Below are 16,939 nucleotides of genomic sequence, written 5' to 3' on the forward strand. Positions count from 1 at the left end.
TGTAATTTATGTAGATAGTTGATGAAGTTGTTTATGATTGTATTGATTTTTTTTTTGTTTTTTTAAATAACATGTTTTTTGATCCTTTTTGTTGAAGAATCATAGTTATGATTATAAGATTTGTTATAACTTTTACCTTCTTTTTTTTAATGTCGTATATAGCTATGTATAGATCTAGAGTTATGTCATTAATTCATTCAAACTATATTAATTCCTTTATTTTTACACCTCTCCACCTAGCTTTTTAGTTTTTTTTTTATTCCACACCAAAATACCCTTTATGCATGTTGTATTATGTGATACAATATAGCAATAAATAAATGTGTCATTGTCAATTATTTTAAATAAAAATTAAAACCACATTTATTATATATCTTTTTATAGTATTTATCTATACTTTAGGCAATTTCTCATAGATGTTTCACTTTAAGTTCTACTGGTGGAGCTCTTAGTGTTATCGATCTTTGAACAGTTTTTAGCGCAATTTTTTTATGACCGTGTATATTGTAGCTATTTAGAGCATCGACGCGACTTTTAGAAAATTCTGAATAGTTTACAGTACCGAAAACTAGGTTCAAACATGTTGCATGCGTGACTAATTTTTTTTATACGCATGGAAAACAACATGTTTGAACCTAGTTTTCGGCATTGTAAACTATTCAAAATTTTCTGAAAATTTGCAGATGCTATAAACAATTTACAATATACACGGTCATAAAAAATATCGTACCGAAAATTGTTTACGAGTCGAAAACATTGAAGAACCCCATCAATAAGACTTAAAGTGAAGCTTTTATAAGAGAATTGTCCCTATACTTTATACAATTACTTAATAATCATATAAATATATGAAAATATAGGGTTTTTAATATTATTTATCAAATATTGGTAAAAATACCAAATTAAAGTGCATATTAGTTAAATATGGGAAAATAAAAAAAAAGATTAGATGTAATATAAAAGCAAATACAAATCATTTGTAAGGCATTTAACTAATTTTTGTAAAACGACACTATATCTGCAAAAACGACACTCAAATGTCCTATTGAGTTGTCTTCCTTATCTAAGAGTAACTGAAAAACCAGACTTTTCTGAATCTGTGATAATCCAACAAATCCAATGGCTTCAAAGCTTCTTCTCAACCTCAGATATTGACTCCTAAAGAACCCACATCCATGGCTGCCCTTCAAGCTTCATATCTATCTTCATTCAACTCCATTTCCCCCAAAAAGCCAACCCTTTTCTCCTCCACAAACGCCGGCAGTAAAGCTCACCCTTTTAAGCCATTCAAACTCACCTTCTCTTTGAACTCAGCCAACGATGAATCTCAATCTCCACAACCCATTTCACCAAATTCACCGGACACATCATCCGAACCCAAACCGGCTCCTGTTGATCCAGTAAAGCTGGCATTTGCCAAAGCCATGAAGTACAAGAAGTCGACTCAATCGACCCCAAATTTGAAAATTGAGCAAAACCCAGTTAAAGAGTTTGGTAGTGCTAATGATGTGACTGAGAAATTGCCTGATTCAGGTATGGCTGCCAAGAACAAAATTTCGGGTATTTTAGTTATGATAGAGTTCACTGAAGCTGGTATTGATGGTTCTGAGGTTGTTATTTGTGAAAAGTTCACGTATTTTGATGATAATGTGAGTTAAAAGTAGTGCCCATTAACTTTTTAGGATTGAAGGAAAATGGGGCAAATTCTAGTACAGGGACTGTGGAGAAGAAAGCTGGCGAGAAAGGAAAGCTTTCAGTTTCAAGCCTTGATTTTGTGGGGCTTAACTTTGCTGATAAGAAGACAGGCAGGGGACTTCCAGCTGGGTTGGCTCCAATGTCAGACCCTTTTCCAGAAGGTGACATTCCTGAGGTGGAGTTTATTGTTGGAGACTCCAGCAAGTTCACTGATGCAAACTCATCAAATCCTAAGGCTCAAGGAGACAAGTCTGATGTTTACAAGCCAAAGGTATCTTCCTGGGGAGTATTTCCTAGGCCTAGCAACATTTCGAAAACGGTAAGGTTGATTGATTGTTTGTTTGTTCTTAGTTTATTCTATGTCAACATAGTGTGGGAGGCTGTGGAGTGACTGGAGTGTGCAGTTGATTCAGTGAAACTTGTTTGTTTTTTTTGGTTGTATTGCTGTTTAGTTTGGTGGTGGGCGAGTGATTAATCCCGAAGAAGCGCTTGAAACAGCTGAAGAGAAAGCGGCTAAAGATGCGCGTACAAAGGAATTGATTGCTGCTTATAAGAGGCAATTCGGGTTGAATATTGATGCAAAGCTCAAAGCTGAGTGTGAGGAGGTTTGTTCATATGAGAAATGTTCATTCTCAACTCATACGAGTCAATAGAATATTGATTTGCCAAGTTAATTGGAAACATGAAAACTCTAATGGACAGCTTAACTATTGATAAAATTTATTTCCAGGCTTTGAATGATGGTGACTCATTGATGAATACTGGACAGCTCAAGGAAGCATTACCCTATTATGAAAAAATTATGGAGAAGTTGCCATTCAAGGTAATAGGGTTTATGCAAAGTTGGGTTGAAAGTTCATGAAGTGTATAATCAATATAAAACAAAACTAGTAGTACATGCAGATTCATGCTTTTCACTTTGTTGCAGTTAGTTACTGCTTTGTTTATTTGATGAAATTTTTTCTTGACAGAGTGAACTCTATGGATTAGCAGCTCTGCAGTGGTCTATTTGTGAAGATTCCCTAGGAAGGTATCTGTATCTTCAGATTACTAACCTATGCTTTGTTAATCTCATGAGATTTGTTAATATATGAATTTGCAAAATAAGGACTTTCTCATAATTAGGACAGTGACTCGCTTAGAAAGCCTTAACTTTTTGCCATCTTTAAGAAAATCTAGTACTGTTCTGGCTAGCTTGAAGTTGCTTATAAGAGACACTGTTTGGTTTAAACTGGTCTTTTTCAGAAAAACTATGCAGCATGTCCTACATTTTATTGAGAAAATTTCAGAAGTTCAACTATGAATGCTTCCAACTTCTGATGTTGAGGCTTTTATTTATATAGATCTAGATCTACAAGAAGAATCTGATATACAAGACTAACTCAGTTTGTTCACTTTCAAGGAGAAAGTAACTTTGTACTGCAATGTCTTCGTTCTGATGATTGACAGGCGAAATGAAGCTCGAGTAATGTACGAGAAGCTTCAATCTCACCCAACTGCTCGAGTAAGCAAGAAGGCGAGGCAATTCACTTTCAGCTTCCAGGTAACTACATCTGGTGAAGATTTCTTGATAATTTTAGTTTCTGTGTATGAACCAATATTCAAATCCCATAACAAACAAGTGGGAACTTATCTAAATTCTATCATTATTGCATTGCAGGCCATGGAAATGATGAAGTTCACAACAAGCTCACCTTATTTGAAGAACACTGGTTACCAGAATTACTTTGAAGCCTTTGTTGAAAAAAAATCTAACTACCCAATAAAGGAGGTTGAGGATGAAGTGAGTTCACTGAGTCAAGCTCTTCCATATATATTTTTACTGGTTTCACCCATTTTTCTAGTTTTGTTCATTGCTGTACAAAAGAGAATATAAGTTCAAAATATAGAATAGGATAGAATTTATGACAAGTATAATCATCAATTACTACAAAACTTTGTTATGTATAATGTTGTAATTTATCCCATTTATACTAAATAAATAAATAAAACCATGTTGTCTATGTTTGAATATATAAGCGTTTAATATGAACAAAAGAACATAGCTATAATTTTATGTATTTTTCTGGGCATAACTAGTTTTTTTTTTCCTTTGACAATCAACTTGGTAGATCTTTCACTTCTGTTCTGTTAGTATCTGTTATTTTTTACATTTGAAGTTTTATTTATATACATATTTTTTTTTATCAAAGTAGTTACAATTTGTATCATTTTACAACTTTGATTATTTTTATTTTATTTTAACATCACAATTAGGGCTGGGCATTTTTGAGATTGGGCCGACCAAACCGGGTAACCCAATCCTAAAATGGGCCGACCAAGCCTAACAATTGCAAGTCAAAGCCCATTCGATCAATTAGTATTACAATCCGGATTTAATTGGGCCTGCCACGGCCCAATATATTCCTAACCCAACGTAAACTAAACCCTAAAAATATTATCACTCCAGACCAGAGTTCACGTCGGTCCACTCCTCGGCAAAGCTCACTCACGTCGTCGGTCCTTTGGTTCTCCAGTCCAGCTCCAGCTCCTCGGCGTCGTCGGCAAAGCTCCACCAGCAGGCGAAGCTCAGACGAAGCTCCTCGGCGGCGCGAAGTTGCTGCTCCAGGTATATATATATATATAAATATTATGTAATATATTATCTGAAAATATATTTAAGTATCTATATATAAACTAATCGGATTATCTGAATATATATATGTTATAAGTATATATAAAATTAACATATATATTTATTACTATTATTATTATGTTAATTTTATTTTATATTATTGCTAAATTATGTTATTTTTATGTATATTAGGAGGATCTGATTCGTATTGTCAAAGCCTACTAGAAACTCTATAGTTTGGGATCACTTTACAAAGGTGAATGATGGTCCAAACGATTCTAGATGCACTTGTAACCATTGTAGGAAAGACTATGCTTGTGATAGTAAGAGAGTTGGAACAAGTAGTTTGTGGTTACATTTGGACAATTAATGTAAGAAGTATCCTTATAGGGTGGCTGATAAAAACAGAAATTGCTTAGCTTTCAAAGTGGTAATGATGATGGGGGAAATTTGTTGGCTGTGACCTTTAATAAGGAGAGATGTCGGAAAATCTTAGCTAGGTTTGGTCAAGGATGAGCAAACCTTTAGTGTTGTAGAGGGTGAAGGCTTTAAAGAGTTTGTTAAGGATTTGCAACCAAAATTTGTTATCCCTAGTAGAAGGACTGTGACTAGGGATATATATCAATTATTTTGTGATGAGAGAGTTAAATTAAAGGAAGAGTTAACTAGAGGTGTGCAAAGGGTATGCTTGACCACTGATTGTTGAACCTCTTCCACCCAAATGGCTTATATATGTCTCACTGCACATTATGTTGACAGTTATTGGCATTTGCAAAAAAGAATTATAAATTTTTGTCAAATTTCCAATCACAAAGGAGAGACAATCGGTAAGGTAATCGAGGCTTGTTTGCTGAGATGGGGAATAGAAAAGGATTTTGCTGTGACTGTTGATAATGCATCAGCTAATGATATCGCTGTTGGTTTCGTCAAGAGGAGGGTGAATGCATCGAATGAATCTGTTCTTGACGGCGAGTTCATGCATTTAAGGTGTGGTGCGCACATAGTCAATCTAATTGAGAATGATGGGTTGAAAGACATGCATGATTCAATCATTGTCATTCGCAATTGTGTAAGATACATTCGGTCATCTCTTGCAAGGTTGCTAAAATTCAAGGCTTGTATGGATAGGGAAAGAATTGATTACAATGGGGATTGGTTTTAGATGTGTCTACAAGGTGGAACTCCACTTTCATAATGTTAGATGTGACTCTTAAATTTGAAAAAGCTTTTGCAAGATATGAGGAGTAAGATGACAAATTTGTGAGTTTCTTCATGGAAAATGAACATGGGAAGAAGAAGGTTGGGCCGCCAACTTCTAGTGATTGGGAGAGTGCTACAATATTTGTCAAATTTCTCTCAACTTTTTATGAAGTTACTCCAAAGTTTAGTGGCACATTGCATGTAACATCCAACAATTTCTATGATGAGATTTGTGAGATTCATACACAATTGAGTGATTTGGCTAGTAGTAGTGATCATTTGCTATCCACCATGGCTGCTAGTATGAAAAGAAAATATGACAAATATTGGGGCAATGCAGAGAACATCAATCTCATGTTGTTTTTGGTTGTTGTGCTTGATCCAAGATACAAGTTGAAGTATTGTTTTGAGACTGTTTAAGATGCTGAAACTATTGCTAAGATTGTTGTCAATGTGGAACAAATCCTTCAACGACTGTACAATTCTTATAATGTTGAGGGTGAGAGCGATGGTGACAAGGTTAGTTGTTGGTTTTTTATTTATTATGATTTGTTTATATGTGTTATTGTATTCTAACCCTAACTTTGTATTTATGTGTTTAGGTAAGTAAAATTGACGCACCACCAAAGGGTGGTGTCAAAGAAACTATTAGGATGAGATTATTGGAAAATTATTTGCAACAACAACGAATGTTTGTGACTGAGAAAATGAATGATGTTGATAAGTACTTGGCTGAAGAAACTATCAATCCAATGACTTCGTCATTTGATATCCTACTTTGGTGGAAGGATAATTATCAAAGGTTTAAGATTCTGTCTTTGATTGCTAAAGATGTTCTTGCTATACCTGTGTCTACTGTGGCTTCTGAATCTGTCTTTAGTACTAGTGGACGTATTTTAGACTCATTTAGGAGTTCTTTGAGCCCAAAAATAATGTCTTAGTAGTTTCTATTACTAGTTAGTACTTAACAACTCAAATATTATAGTCATCCAAATTCGAAACACAAGTCTTAAAATCATTACAACCGTCCATAAAAGTAAGTAGATAGCTCATAGAAATTTAAATAGAGTAAAAAAAAGCTTGAATCCATCAATGAACAATGGTGATGGGTGCATTGGTCTTCTCTTTTGTTGTTGCTTTGTCTTTAAGTTTGTTGTCTACAATTCAAAAACCAACTTTAAACATTTATTGAAAATAAAAAACAATAAAGTAAGGACATTATTAAGAAGTCGTTTTGTTTACCTTCTTCAAGAAACTCATAAGCTTGTATATCATCCAAATACTCCCTTGTTTGAATCCCTTAATGACCCCCCTCCACCAATTTTGGGCTCAAAGAACTCCTAAATGAGTCTAAAATACGTCCACTAGTACTAAAGGCAAATTCAGAAGCCACAGTAGACACATGTATAGCAAGAACATCTTTAGCAATCAAAAACAGAATCTTAAATCTTTGAGAATTATCCTTCCACCAAAGTAGGATATCAAATGACGAAGTCATTGGATTGATAGTTTCTTCAGCCAAGTACTTATCAACATCATTCATTTTCTCAGTCACAAACATTCGTTGTTGTTGCAAATAATTTTCCAATAATCTCATCCTAATAGTTTCTTTGACACCACCCTTTGGTAGTGCGTCCCTTTTACTTACCTAAACATATATACACAAAGTTAGGGTTAGAATACAATAACATATATAAACAAATCATAATAAATAAAAAACCAACAACTAACCTTGTCACCATCGCTCTCACCCTCAACTTTATAAGAATTGTACAGTCGTTGAAGGATTTGTTCCACATTGACAACAATCTTGGCAATAGTTTCAATATCATAAACAGTCTCAAAACAATACTTCAACTTGTATCTTGGATCAAGCACAACAACCAAAAACAACATGAGATTGATGTTCTCTGCACTGCCCCAATATTTGTCATATTTTATTTTCATACTAGCAGCCATGGTAGATATCAAATGTTCACTACTACTAGCCAAGTCACTTAATTGTGAATGAATCTCACAAATCTCATCATAGAAATTGTTGGATGTTACATGCAATGTGCCACTAAACTTTAGAGTAACTTCATAAAAAGTTGAGAGAAATTTGACAAATATTGTAGCACTCTCCCAATCATTAGAAGTTGGCGGTCCAACCCTCTTCTTCCCATGTCATTTTCCATGAAGAAACTCACAAATTTGTCATCTTCCTCCTCATATCTTGCAAAAGCTTTTTCAAATTTAAGAGTCACTTCTAACATCATGAAAGTGGAGTTTCACCTTGTAGGCACATCTAAAACCAATCCCCATTGTAATCAATTCTTTCCCTATCCACACAAGCCTTGAATTTTAGCAACCTTGCAAGAGATGACCGAATGTGTCTTACACAATTGCGAATGGCAGCGATTGAATCATGCATGTCTTTCAACCCCTCATTCTCAATTAGATTGACTATGTGCGCACCACACCTTAAATGCATGAACTCGCCGTCAAGAACAGATCCATTCTATGCATTCACCCTCCTCTTGACGAAACCAACAACCATATCATTAGCTGATGCATTATCAACAGTCACAACGAAAACCTTTTTTATTCCCCACCCCAGCAAACAAGCCTCAATCACCTAATTTGACAAAAAATTATAATTCTTTTTTGCAAATGCCAATCACTATCAACATAATGTGCAATGAGACACATATAAGCCATTTGGGTGGAAGATGTCCAACAATCAGTGATTAAGCATACCATTTGCCCAGCTCTAGTTAACTTTTCCTTTAATTTAACCCTCTCATCACAAAATAATTAATATATATATATCCCTAGTCACAGTCCTTCTACTAGGGATAACAAATTTTGGTTGCAAATCCTGAACAAACTCTTTAAAGTCTTCACCCTCTACAACACTAAAGACTTGATCATCCTTGATCACAAACTTAGCTAAGGCTTTCCGACATCTCTCCTTATTAAAGGTCACATCCAACAAATTTCCCCTACCATCATTACCATTTTGAAAGCTAAGCAATTTCTGTTTTTTATCAGCCACCCTATAAGGATACTTCTTACATTGATTGTTCAAATGTACCCACAAACTACTTGTTCCAACTCTCCTACTATCACAAGCATAGTATTTCCCACAATAGTTACAAGTGCATCTATGATCGTTTGGATTTTCATCCTTCACTTTTGTAAAGTGATCCCAGACTGTAGAGTTCTTAGTAGACTTTTTCCTATTTGTAGGTGGTTCACCATCGACTTCTTTTTTGAGTGACTTAAAATCAATAGGATTAGTGTTTGAAGTTGTGTTTGGAGTGGGTTTTGGGGTGGTGTCTACAGCATCATGCACTTCACCTAGTTGGGCTAAGAAACGTGTCCATCACTCCTACATTACACATAGTAAAACACAATTACTTATTTCATCACTAATTTATTTAAGCAAATATCAAAATATTTCAGCACTTGTATTGTATGATTTTGAACAAATATCATAATATTTAACACTTATTTCAGCACTTAACAAATAAATAATTTTAAAATATGACAAATATATACACAAATAATCACATATTTCAGCAACCAATATATTCGTAAATCATCATCAAAAGCAAAACACTATTAATCAAATAATTATAGAAAAAAAATATACATATCTATTCCTTGAGATTTAACACTTTGACAACAATATTTCTCCTCTTTCTTTAGGCATTGACAGTATAAATCAGATCCTCTCGCCTGCTGGTGGAGCTTTGCCGAGGAGTGGACCGACGTAAACTCTAGTCTGGAGTGTTGGTGGTGCAATCGGAGAGAAGAGAAGGCAAGGCAAGCAAGGGGTAATGTCTAATGTGTTTATCTGTTACGTATGTAATATGTATTATATTTTTAGGGTTTAGTTTACGTTAGGTAGTCGAGCGGGTTGGGTAGTATGGGATAGGAATATATTGGGCCGTGGCCAACCCAATTAAATCCGGGTTGTAATATTAATTGACCGAATGGGCTTCGACTTGCAATTGTTAGGCTTGGTCGGCCCATTTTCGGATTGGGTTGTCCAATCTCAAAACTGCCCAGCCCTAATCACAATAAGCCATTCCATCTTTTGATATTTTCCAAAATTTATAAAAAGACATAAAAATCCATTTATTTTTAAAGAAAAACATAAAAAATATTTGTAATTTATCTCATCTTCAAATTTATGAATGTGATAATTTACATTTACACTCATTTCTGTTTCTTGTAATTTAAGATTTTAAATAGAATTATTTGGCAAAATGAGATATTTTTTAAAGTCATTTTGCACTTTAACTTAGTTTTAATAATTTTTTATAAAATAATCTCTTAGCTATTTAAAAATTTGATAGGTAATTAAAAAATTCAAATAACGTCGAATATTTTAAGCAGTTGGTCGAAAAATTTAGACAACTAGTCAAATTTTAGACAAATACTATTTTGTAAAAAATTATAAAAAAATATATATATTTTCACAAATTTCTCTTTTTAAGTAAAATAAAATTTACTCCAATAATTTACTTTGTATTATATAGCATCATGAAAAGTCAAGGAGGGTCAACCTTAGTCGCTCAAAACTCCTTATAATTCCATATCTTTCTCAAGCTCAAAACCTCGAATGTTATACAAATTTTGCTTCAAGTTCCCTCATATGATTTTCGTTTTCAATATAATCTTACATCAGTAAATCTGGGATTTTGCAAAGACCCCATGAATCTTGATCAAAATAGTTTCAGAAAATCTCTCAAATCTCACAAGTACATGGAATCTCCAAATTTACAAATCTATATGAGATTTCATCACCAGGGAATAATATTAAATCAATACTCCAAATCCAATGGATAAAAAGATACTATGATGCATAATGCTGAAAACCATGTAATATTCTCAACCCCAACTCAGGTGAGATGAATATGGAATACTCAAATTTTTTTTTTTTAGAAAATAAAAGGTTTACAAAAGGTGACAAAACTTCATGTTCAAGCATTCAACTAATTCTTCAAACTCTTTCTAATTAATAAAAAGAACAATGAACAAAACCTTCCTCTTACTGCTCCAATCTGTTTTCCCAAATCAACGGTTAGCCTTGGCAACTCTTTCGATCTCATCCTTCTTTTTGATGGCATAGCTGTATAGAAATCGGTAACATTAATTTAGAAACAAAAATATACTCGATTAGAACAGGGATAATCATGTCATCGTACAAGAAGTTCATCTCACCTGTTGGACGAACCCTTTGCAGCGTTAATGAGCTCGTCAGCCAAGCATTCTGCAATTGTCTTGACATTTCTGAAGGCAGACTCACGAGCTCCGGTGGTGAGGAGATAGATAGCCTGGTTAACACGACGGAGAGGGGAGATATCAACAGCTTGACGCCTGACAACACCAGCAGATCCAATTCGAGTGGCATCTTCCCTAGGTCCACTGGTTGGCAACAAATAAAACATTATGTTAATAGCTATACTAACAAACAGACATGAAACTCTTGAGAAACCACAAAACAAAACATGTTTATCTTAGATACGAATTTGCATACCTGTTAACCACAGCATCAACTATAACTTGAATTGGGTTCAAGTCAGTTAGCAAATGGATGATTTCCATGGCGTGTTTGATGATTCTAACAGCGAGAATCTTCTTTCCGTTGTTGCGGCCGTGCATCATGAGAGAGTTGGTAAGCCTCTCCACAATTGGGCACTGGGCCTTCCTGAACCTTTTCACTGAGTATCTCCCAGCAGTGTGGGGAACATAAGTGGCATGTTTAGCCGGTACAACCCCGACATAATCCGCAAGTGAAATGTCACTCACCTACATGAGCACAAAGATATGGTAATGAATAAACAAAGGGTAATAGTGAAAATCTTCTATATGACCAAATAACTACCAAACTCATTATGCAAATTAAACACTAGAATGTAACAAGTAACTAAAGAACCTTGTTGAAAGTGAAGAAAATAAAGAACTGGCTCATGAGCGGTGAGCACAATGATATAATTGTAAATATTCTAAAATGACCAAATAACCATCAAGCCATTATGCACAATCACTGTTACAGTGTAGAACCTTGTTGAGAATGAAGAAAAAAGTTTTGGCACATGAATGAAATTTTCCAAAATTGAAACTTGTAATAAAGAAAATCAGAACAAAAAATGTAATGGGTACTGATAAAAATCGAAATCAAAGCAACCTAGCGATTTATAAAAAGCACAAATGCATGAATTTTTTCTCATTATTGCTCGCAAACCATAAGCAGCATCGAGTGCAGAAAAAAAGAGAGTAATAATCATCTCTATGCCACAAACAAGAAAACTGAATCAATGAATCTGTTAGATATCATGGGGTGGCAGCAGTGTGACTTTTTCTTTAAAGAGTTTATAATCTTAATCCATAAAAAGAATAGGGTTGGTAAACTAAACAGCAGGAAATTGATAAATGCTAAAGGACTGGTTGGTTGATAAATCATTAGTGAAATACTGAGTTTTAGTTAATATGGCGTTTCTTAGGTAAATAACAAGATCATTACAAATAAGTAATTACATAACAAGTTCTGCAAAAAAATCATCAAACATGATGAACACAATCACCAAACCACATCCAAAGTTTCCCTGCACACTCAAAACTTCTAATACCCACAAATCAAAGCTACAAGCCAATTACAAGTAATGCGTTGAGACAATACTTGTCTAGAGCAAGTAAAAGATCTCGAGCACATCAACGCAAAGCAAAATTCTTTCAAAAGCGGCTAAGAGCTATGCTTAGCACAAGATATCCAAATCATAACATTAAAAAAAAAAAACGAACTGGTATTTTTCCCCTAAAATATGAAGAATTAAGCCATTTTTCTGTTTCCTGTTTCATTCTTTCTCTTTTTTTTTTTTAGCTTTTCCTCTGGTAAATCATTATTGAAATACTAATTCAAATCTCAGCTGAATAATCTTGTGAAACTCTTAATTAGATTTTGGGGAAATGAGAAAGAGAACGAGAGAATTCGAACCTGAACGTCCTCAAAGCTCCATCGATTGAAGAGCTTCACTTCGTGTTGTTCCTGAACGATAGCTTCCGCCATGGGTGTACGGTAAGTGTTCTCGTTGAGTTCCCAGGCGGCAAGAGAGTGTAGCAGAGCTTTTCAGCTCGCTAGGGTTTCTCTTTTTTATATCATAATTTTGAACCCTAATTAACACTATGGGTCTTTTAAATTTCTCTCATTTGCAATTTGATCCTTGAAAACATTTTTTTTCACAACTAGTGGATAGACTTAGGAGGGTATGTGACATTGTCAACCATTAAATTTGAGTGTTAATAAAATCAAGAATTTCTACTATTTTATACTCATGAATTTTAACTAAATATTATGTATAAGTTTATATTTTTTTTAAAATTTATAATATTATTTATTTAAGTAATTGATTAACTTGGTGATGTGTATCATTGTATGAAAAAAATTGTGGCTATTAAACTTATAATTTTTTTTTAAGTAATTAATAACTTGGTGATGTATTTTCAAAGAAAAAATAAACAAAAATAACTTTTAGAGAACTAAATGATACGATTTGAAAATATTGGGAACCTAAATAATACAAAATCAATTTTTGGGAGCTAAGTGTTACAAAATCTAAAGAATGACACCGTAGTTATAAATAACCCTTCTTATTATTATTAGGAATAATGATGTAATATACAAGATGTGGATTAATGGTTGTCAAGTTGAATATGCATAAAGCGTATGATAGAATAGAATGGTTTTTCTTAGGGCTGAGTATTAGGTGGGTTGGTCAGGTTACATGGCATTTTTACCCGTCTAATGTCATAATCGAGTTAGCAAAAGTAACCCGTAACTTGCCCAATTAAAAAAAAAAAAATTTTAACCCGTCCAATAATTTAGGCGGGTTAACCCGCCCAAACCGAAATGATATTTTTTTTTGGCGGGTTGGTCGGGTCAACCCGCCCAAACAAAAGTGGTATTTTTTTTAACATTTTTGTAATTTTTTTCTTTTAAATACTAGTACTAATAGTGTGAAGCTTATATTTTTAAGCTTAAAAAAATATTTTAAATTTATAGTAAAAAAATTAAAACAAAACTTAATTAATTTATATATTTATTTGAATATATTAAAAATAATAAATTCTTAATTGTGCGAGTTGGGTTATATTGGGCGGGTTGATAATTATTTTCAACCCGCCCAATGTAATAATTGGGCGGTTTAAATTTTGGTCGGTTTATTCGGGTTGCATTTTTTGGCGATTTTTTCGGGTTGGTGTGGGCGGTTTATTCGGGTTGGGCGGGTTGTGAAAATTTTTGCACAGCCCTAGTTTTTCTTGCTCATTGATTAACAAAAGTTTTGAACCTCAATCTTTAAGGCCAGTTGTGGTAGCAGTGGTTCCATTCCCAGCTCAAAGCCATCTCAACCAGCTCCTACAACTCTCCCATGTCCTTTCTTCACATGACATCCCAGTCCACTACTTAGGCTCCACTCTCCACAATTCCCAGGTCAAGTCTCGAGCCTCAATCCCTCTTAACCACTTCCAAACTCCTCAATTTCCTTCTCCAAATTCAGTCTCCAAAACCAAATTTCCCCAACATGGACTTTCCACTCTGAAAGCCATCAGCTGCCTCCGCCAGCCAATATTCTCACTTCTCTACTCGCTCTCTCACACCGCCACGCGACTCGTAGTTGTCTACGACACTTTCATGGCTTCCCTAGTACAAGATGTCATTTCTCTACCAAATGCAGAAGCTTACTGTTTCAATTCTGCTTCTGCATTTTCTTGCTTTGCCTTTGTATGTCAATTCTTGGGACACAAAGACAAGATTCTCATAAGAAACCTTCCATCCGGGGCATCATGTTTCCCAACTCTTTTCAGGATTTTCATGACTTTGCAGGGTTTGATGTCAGATATTACCAAGTCAGGAAGTCTTTTCAACACTTACAGAGCTATCGAAGGCTCTTTCCTTGATGAGATCGAGTCAAACAAAAAGATTTTTGGGAGAAAGAAGATGGGGCATTAGGGCCATTGTTACACCAAACTACAACAATCACTAACGAGCTCAAAGAAGAGGATGAGTGTTTGTTTCGTTGGCTAGACAAACAAGAGCAAAACAGTGTGTTGTACATCTCTTTTGGAACCACAACTACTTTGTCTGATGAAGAGATCAAAGAGCTTGCTTGGGAATTTAGAGATGCAGACAAGGCAGATGTTTTTTGCAAGGAAGAATGGAAGAGACATGATCAACTTCCAAATGGATTTGAGGAAAGAATAAGAAGCATGGGAGTGGGAATGGTCTTGAGGAATTGGGTGCCTCAAGTGAAGATTTTGGAACACTCATCAACTGGTGGGTTTATGAGTCATTGTGGGTGGAACTCTTGCATGGAGAGCTTAACCATGGGAGTGCCTATGGCAGCTTGGCCAATGCACTCAGATCAACCTATGAATGTTGTGTTAATCACTGAGGTACTCAAAGCAGGTGTGGCTGTAATGGAGTGGAAGCAAAGAGATGAGTTGGTGACATCATCGATGATCGCCATGGCTGCGAGGAAACTAATGGCTTCGAAAGAAGGGGAAGAGATCAGAGTGAGAGTTGAAGAGTTGAGTAAAGCAGTAGAAAGATCTCTCAATGAAGGAGGAGACAATTGTTTAGAGTGGGACTCTTTTGTTGCTCATATCACTAGAGAGAGCACTTCAGCAAAGACTAGCAAGAAATACAACATTCGCTTGAAGTTGATTAGAGCACTCGTAAATTTCTCTATGCCTTTGGTTTTTGGCATGAACTTTTTCATTGGGAAGAAAAACACAAGTGTTTGTTCTTTTCTTCTCCTTTGTCCTTTCTTTTCTTGTTTTATTTCCAACAAAAGTCCAGTCCAATCCAAATTGAGTGAACCTGTCTTTTGTTGGTGGAGTTGTTTGTTTTACTTTAAGCCTTACCGGTAGGGCTCTCAGTGTTTCTCGATTCGTGAACAGTTTTCGACGCGACCTTCTTTAATGACCGTGTATATTGTAGCTATTTAGAGCATCCTGCAAATTTTCAGAAAATTTCGAATAGTTTACAGTACCGAAAACTAGGTTCAAATATGTTGTTTTCCAATCGCATAAAAAAAATTAGTCATGCGTGCAACAACATGCACGCATGACACAAGTTCACCTTACATAATTACAATAAGAGATTCTTAAACCATTATATAAAAATTAACATCACAATTCAATATCCTAACCTCAGATTTTCCCATTAAAAAAAAGTTGTTGAAGATCTCAGACATTGTTTCTGAAACATCTCCTTGATTAAACATTGGGCCTCACCCTGAGCATCTGCTGATGCTGTACACAATAAATAACTATTTAATCTTGTGAGGAATGTTATATTATTTTATAATATAATGTAAAATTATATTATAATATAATGTTTTAGATTAAATAAATGTGACAAAGTGTGTCACATATTGTAACATATAATAGAGAGTTACAATATTTAGATATATGAGATATATCCAAATAATGTAACATATTTGGTGTTACAAATTTGTAACTTCCAAATATTACCATTTATTGTTACACAATATTGAGATGAATTTCATAAAAGCCATATGTGATATGGCTGTTAGAGATATGATTTTAACCCCAATAATGTGTTTTGGGAGTTACAAAATCATTTGGGAGGGTTTGGAACCGTTTGGAAAAACAACACAATTTTTGTGCTGAAATTGGTCAGTGGCCGCGGCCACCAACATTCAGTGGCTGCGGCCTGTGGGTCAGAGACCAGTGGCTGCGGCCACTAATGTCTCTGGCCGCGGCCACAGGCCAAAAACTGACCAAAATTTCAGTTTTTTCAATCTTTGTTGAACGGCTCAAAAAACCCAAATAACTCTCAAATCTATTTTTTAATTCCATATTAATCCAATTAAGCATTGGTAACAGCCATGGGGGTTGGTGGAATTTGAAATTCAAAGGGTGTCTCTAAACTCTATAAATAGGAGCCTATAGCTCACTTGTAAGACACAACATTTCTATCCACTAGAACACTTGGCTAGAAACACCTTGAGACTTGATAATTCCATAAAGCTTTTCCAATATCTGAGAGAGATCCCTTAGTGCTTGAGTTAGGGGGAAATAAGCTTTTGGATAAAGGTTTTAAACCTTGTTCGAGTTGGTGATCTCCAATCCTCTTCACTTAGGTTGTGTAAGTGAGAGTTTGATTGTGTTTCTGTTCTTCTTTTTATTCTATTACTTTTCTTCTCATTTCTCTTGTTCTATTTACTTGTATATTTTGTTTAAGAGTTGTAATCTTTTCATTTGGTCTAAACACTTTATTTTACTTGTAATATTTTGCTTAGAGTTGTATTCTCACTATTCTCTTCTTCATCATCATCTTATTCTTTTCTTTGGTTTATTTGTATTTTCAGTTATAGAGTTGTAACCTTATTTAATCAATCTATATTTATTTGT

The 16,939-nt window shown here is 34.7% G+C and overlaps 3 protein-coding genes across 5 annotated transcripts; 2 read left to right on the forward strand and 1 right to left on the reverse strand.

The window, feature by feature from the left end:
• Positions 1-1,069: 1,069 nt before the first annotated feature.
• LOC133789280 (uncharacterized) lies at positions 1,070-9,619 on the forward strand. 3 transcript variants are annotated; one of them, XM_062227059.1, is made up of 9 exons: positions 1,070-1,533; positions 1,683-2,014; positions 2,148-2,300; positions 2,426-2,518; positions 2,667-2,725; positions 3,145-3,238; positions 3,356-3,478; positions 4,145-4,303; positions 9,203-9,619. In XM_062227059.1, the coding sequence occupies exons 1-9, from the start codon at positions 1,176-1,178 to the stop codon at positions 9,215-9,217; spliced, it is 1,386 nt and encodes a 461-aa protein (XP_062083043.1). In that variant the 5' UTR covers positions 1,070-1,175; the 3' UTR covers positions 9,218-9,619. The 3 variants fall into 3 exon arrangements, with proteins under 3 accessions (XP_062083043.1, XP_062083042.1, XP_062083041.1); XM_062227058.1 differs by lacking the exon at positions 9,203-9,619 and adding an exon at positions 8,741-8,879; XM_062227057.1 differs by lacking the exon at positions 9,203-9,619 and adding an exon at positions 4,502-4,639.
• Positions 9,620-10,292: 673 nt separating this feature from the next.
• LOC133789281 (small ribosomal subunit protein uS7-like) lies at positions 10,293-12,655 on the reverse strand. The gene is made up of 4 exons (XM_062227060.1): positions 12,498-12,655; positions 11,040-11,311; positions 10,724-10,927; positions 10,293-10,631 (listed from the first exon to the last, which is right to left on the reverse strand). The coding sequence occupies exons 1-4, from the start codon at positions 12,567-12,569 to the stop codon at positions 10,577-10,579; spliced, it is 603 nt and encodes a 200-aa protein (XP_062083044.1). The 5' UTR covers positions 12,570-12,655; the 3' UTR covers positions 10,293-10,576.
• Positions 12,568-15,430, forward strand: LOC133792662 (zeatin O-glucosyltransferase-like). Its single transcript, XM_062230569.1, has 4 exons — positions 12,568-12,578; positions 13,862-14,282; positions 14,385-14,503; positions 14,605-15,430. The coding sequence occupies exons 1-4, from the start codon at positions 12,568-12,570 to the stop codon at positions 15,428-15,430; spliced, it is 1,377 nt and encodes a 458-aa protein (XP_062086553.1).
• Positions 15,431-16,939: the final 1,509 nt, after the last annotated feature.

Source organism: Humulus lupulus, chromosome 7, assembly GCF_963169125.1.
Source record: "Humulus lupulus chromosome 7, drHumLupu1.1, whole genome shotgun sequence".
NCBI lineage: Eukaryota > Viridiplantae > Streptophyta > Magnoliopsida > Rosales > Cannabaceae > Humulus > Humulus lupulus.

Excerpts from the sequence above, each read along its gene's own strand:
- LOC133789280 (XM_062227057.1), top strand. The coding sequence starts at position 1,176 with ATGGCTGCCCTTCAAGCTTCATATCTATCTTCATTCAACTCCATTTCC. Across the intron at positions 2,015-2,147 it reads CTAGCAACATTTCGAAAACG|TTTGGTGGTGGGCGAGTGAT; the intron begins GTAAGGTTGATT and ends ATTGCTGTTTAG. Across the intron at positions 4,304-4,501 it reads GCGCGAAGTTGCTGCTCCAG|GAGGATCTGATTCGTATTGT; the intron begins GTATATATATAT and ends TATGTATATTAG.
- LOC133789281 (XM_062227060.1), bottom strand. The coding sequence starts at position 12,569 with ATGGCGGAAGCTATCGTTCAGGAACAACACGAAGTGAAGCTCTTCAAT. Across the intron at positions 10,928-11,039 it reads GTTGATGCTGTGGTTAACAG|TGGACCTAGGGAAGATGCCA; the intron begins GTATGCAAATTC and ends GTTGCCAACCAG. Across the intron at positions 10,632-10,723 it reads GCAAAGGGTTCGTCCAACAG|CTATGCCATCAAAAAGAAGG; the intron begins GTGAGATGAACT and ends ATTTCTATACAG.
- LOC133792662 (XM_062230569.1), top strand. Across the intron at positions 14,283-14,384 it reads CATTTTCTTGCTTTGCCTTT|GGTTTGATGTCAGATATTAC; the intron begins GTATGTCAATTC and ends ATGACTTTGCAG. Across the intron at positions 14,504-14,604 it reads TTTGGGAGAAAGAAGATGGG|TGTGTTGTACATCTCTTTTG; the intron begins GCATTAGGGCCA and ends AGAGCAAAACAG.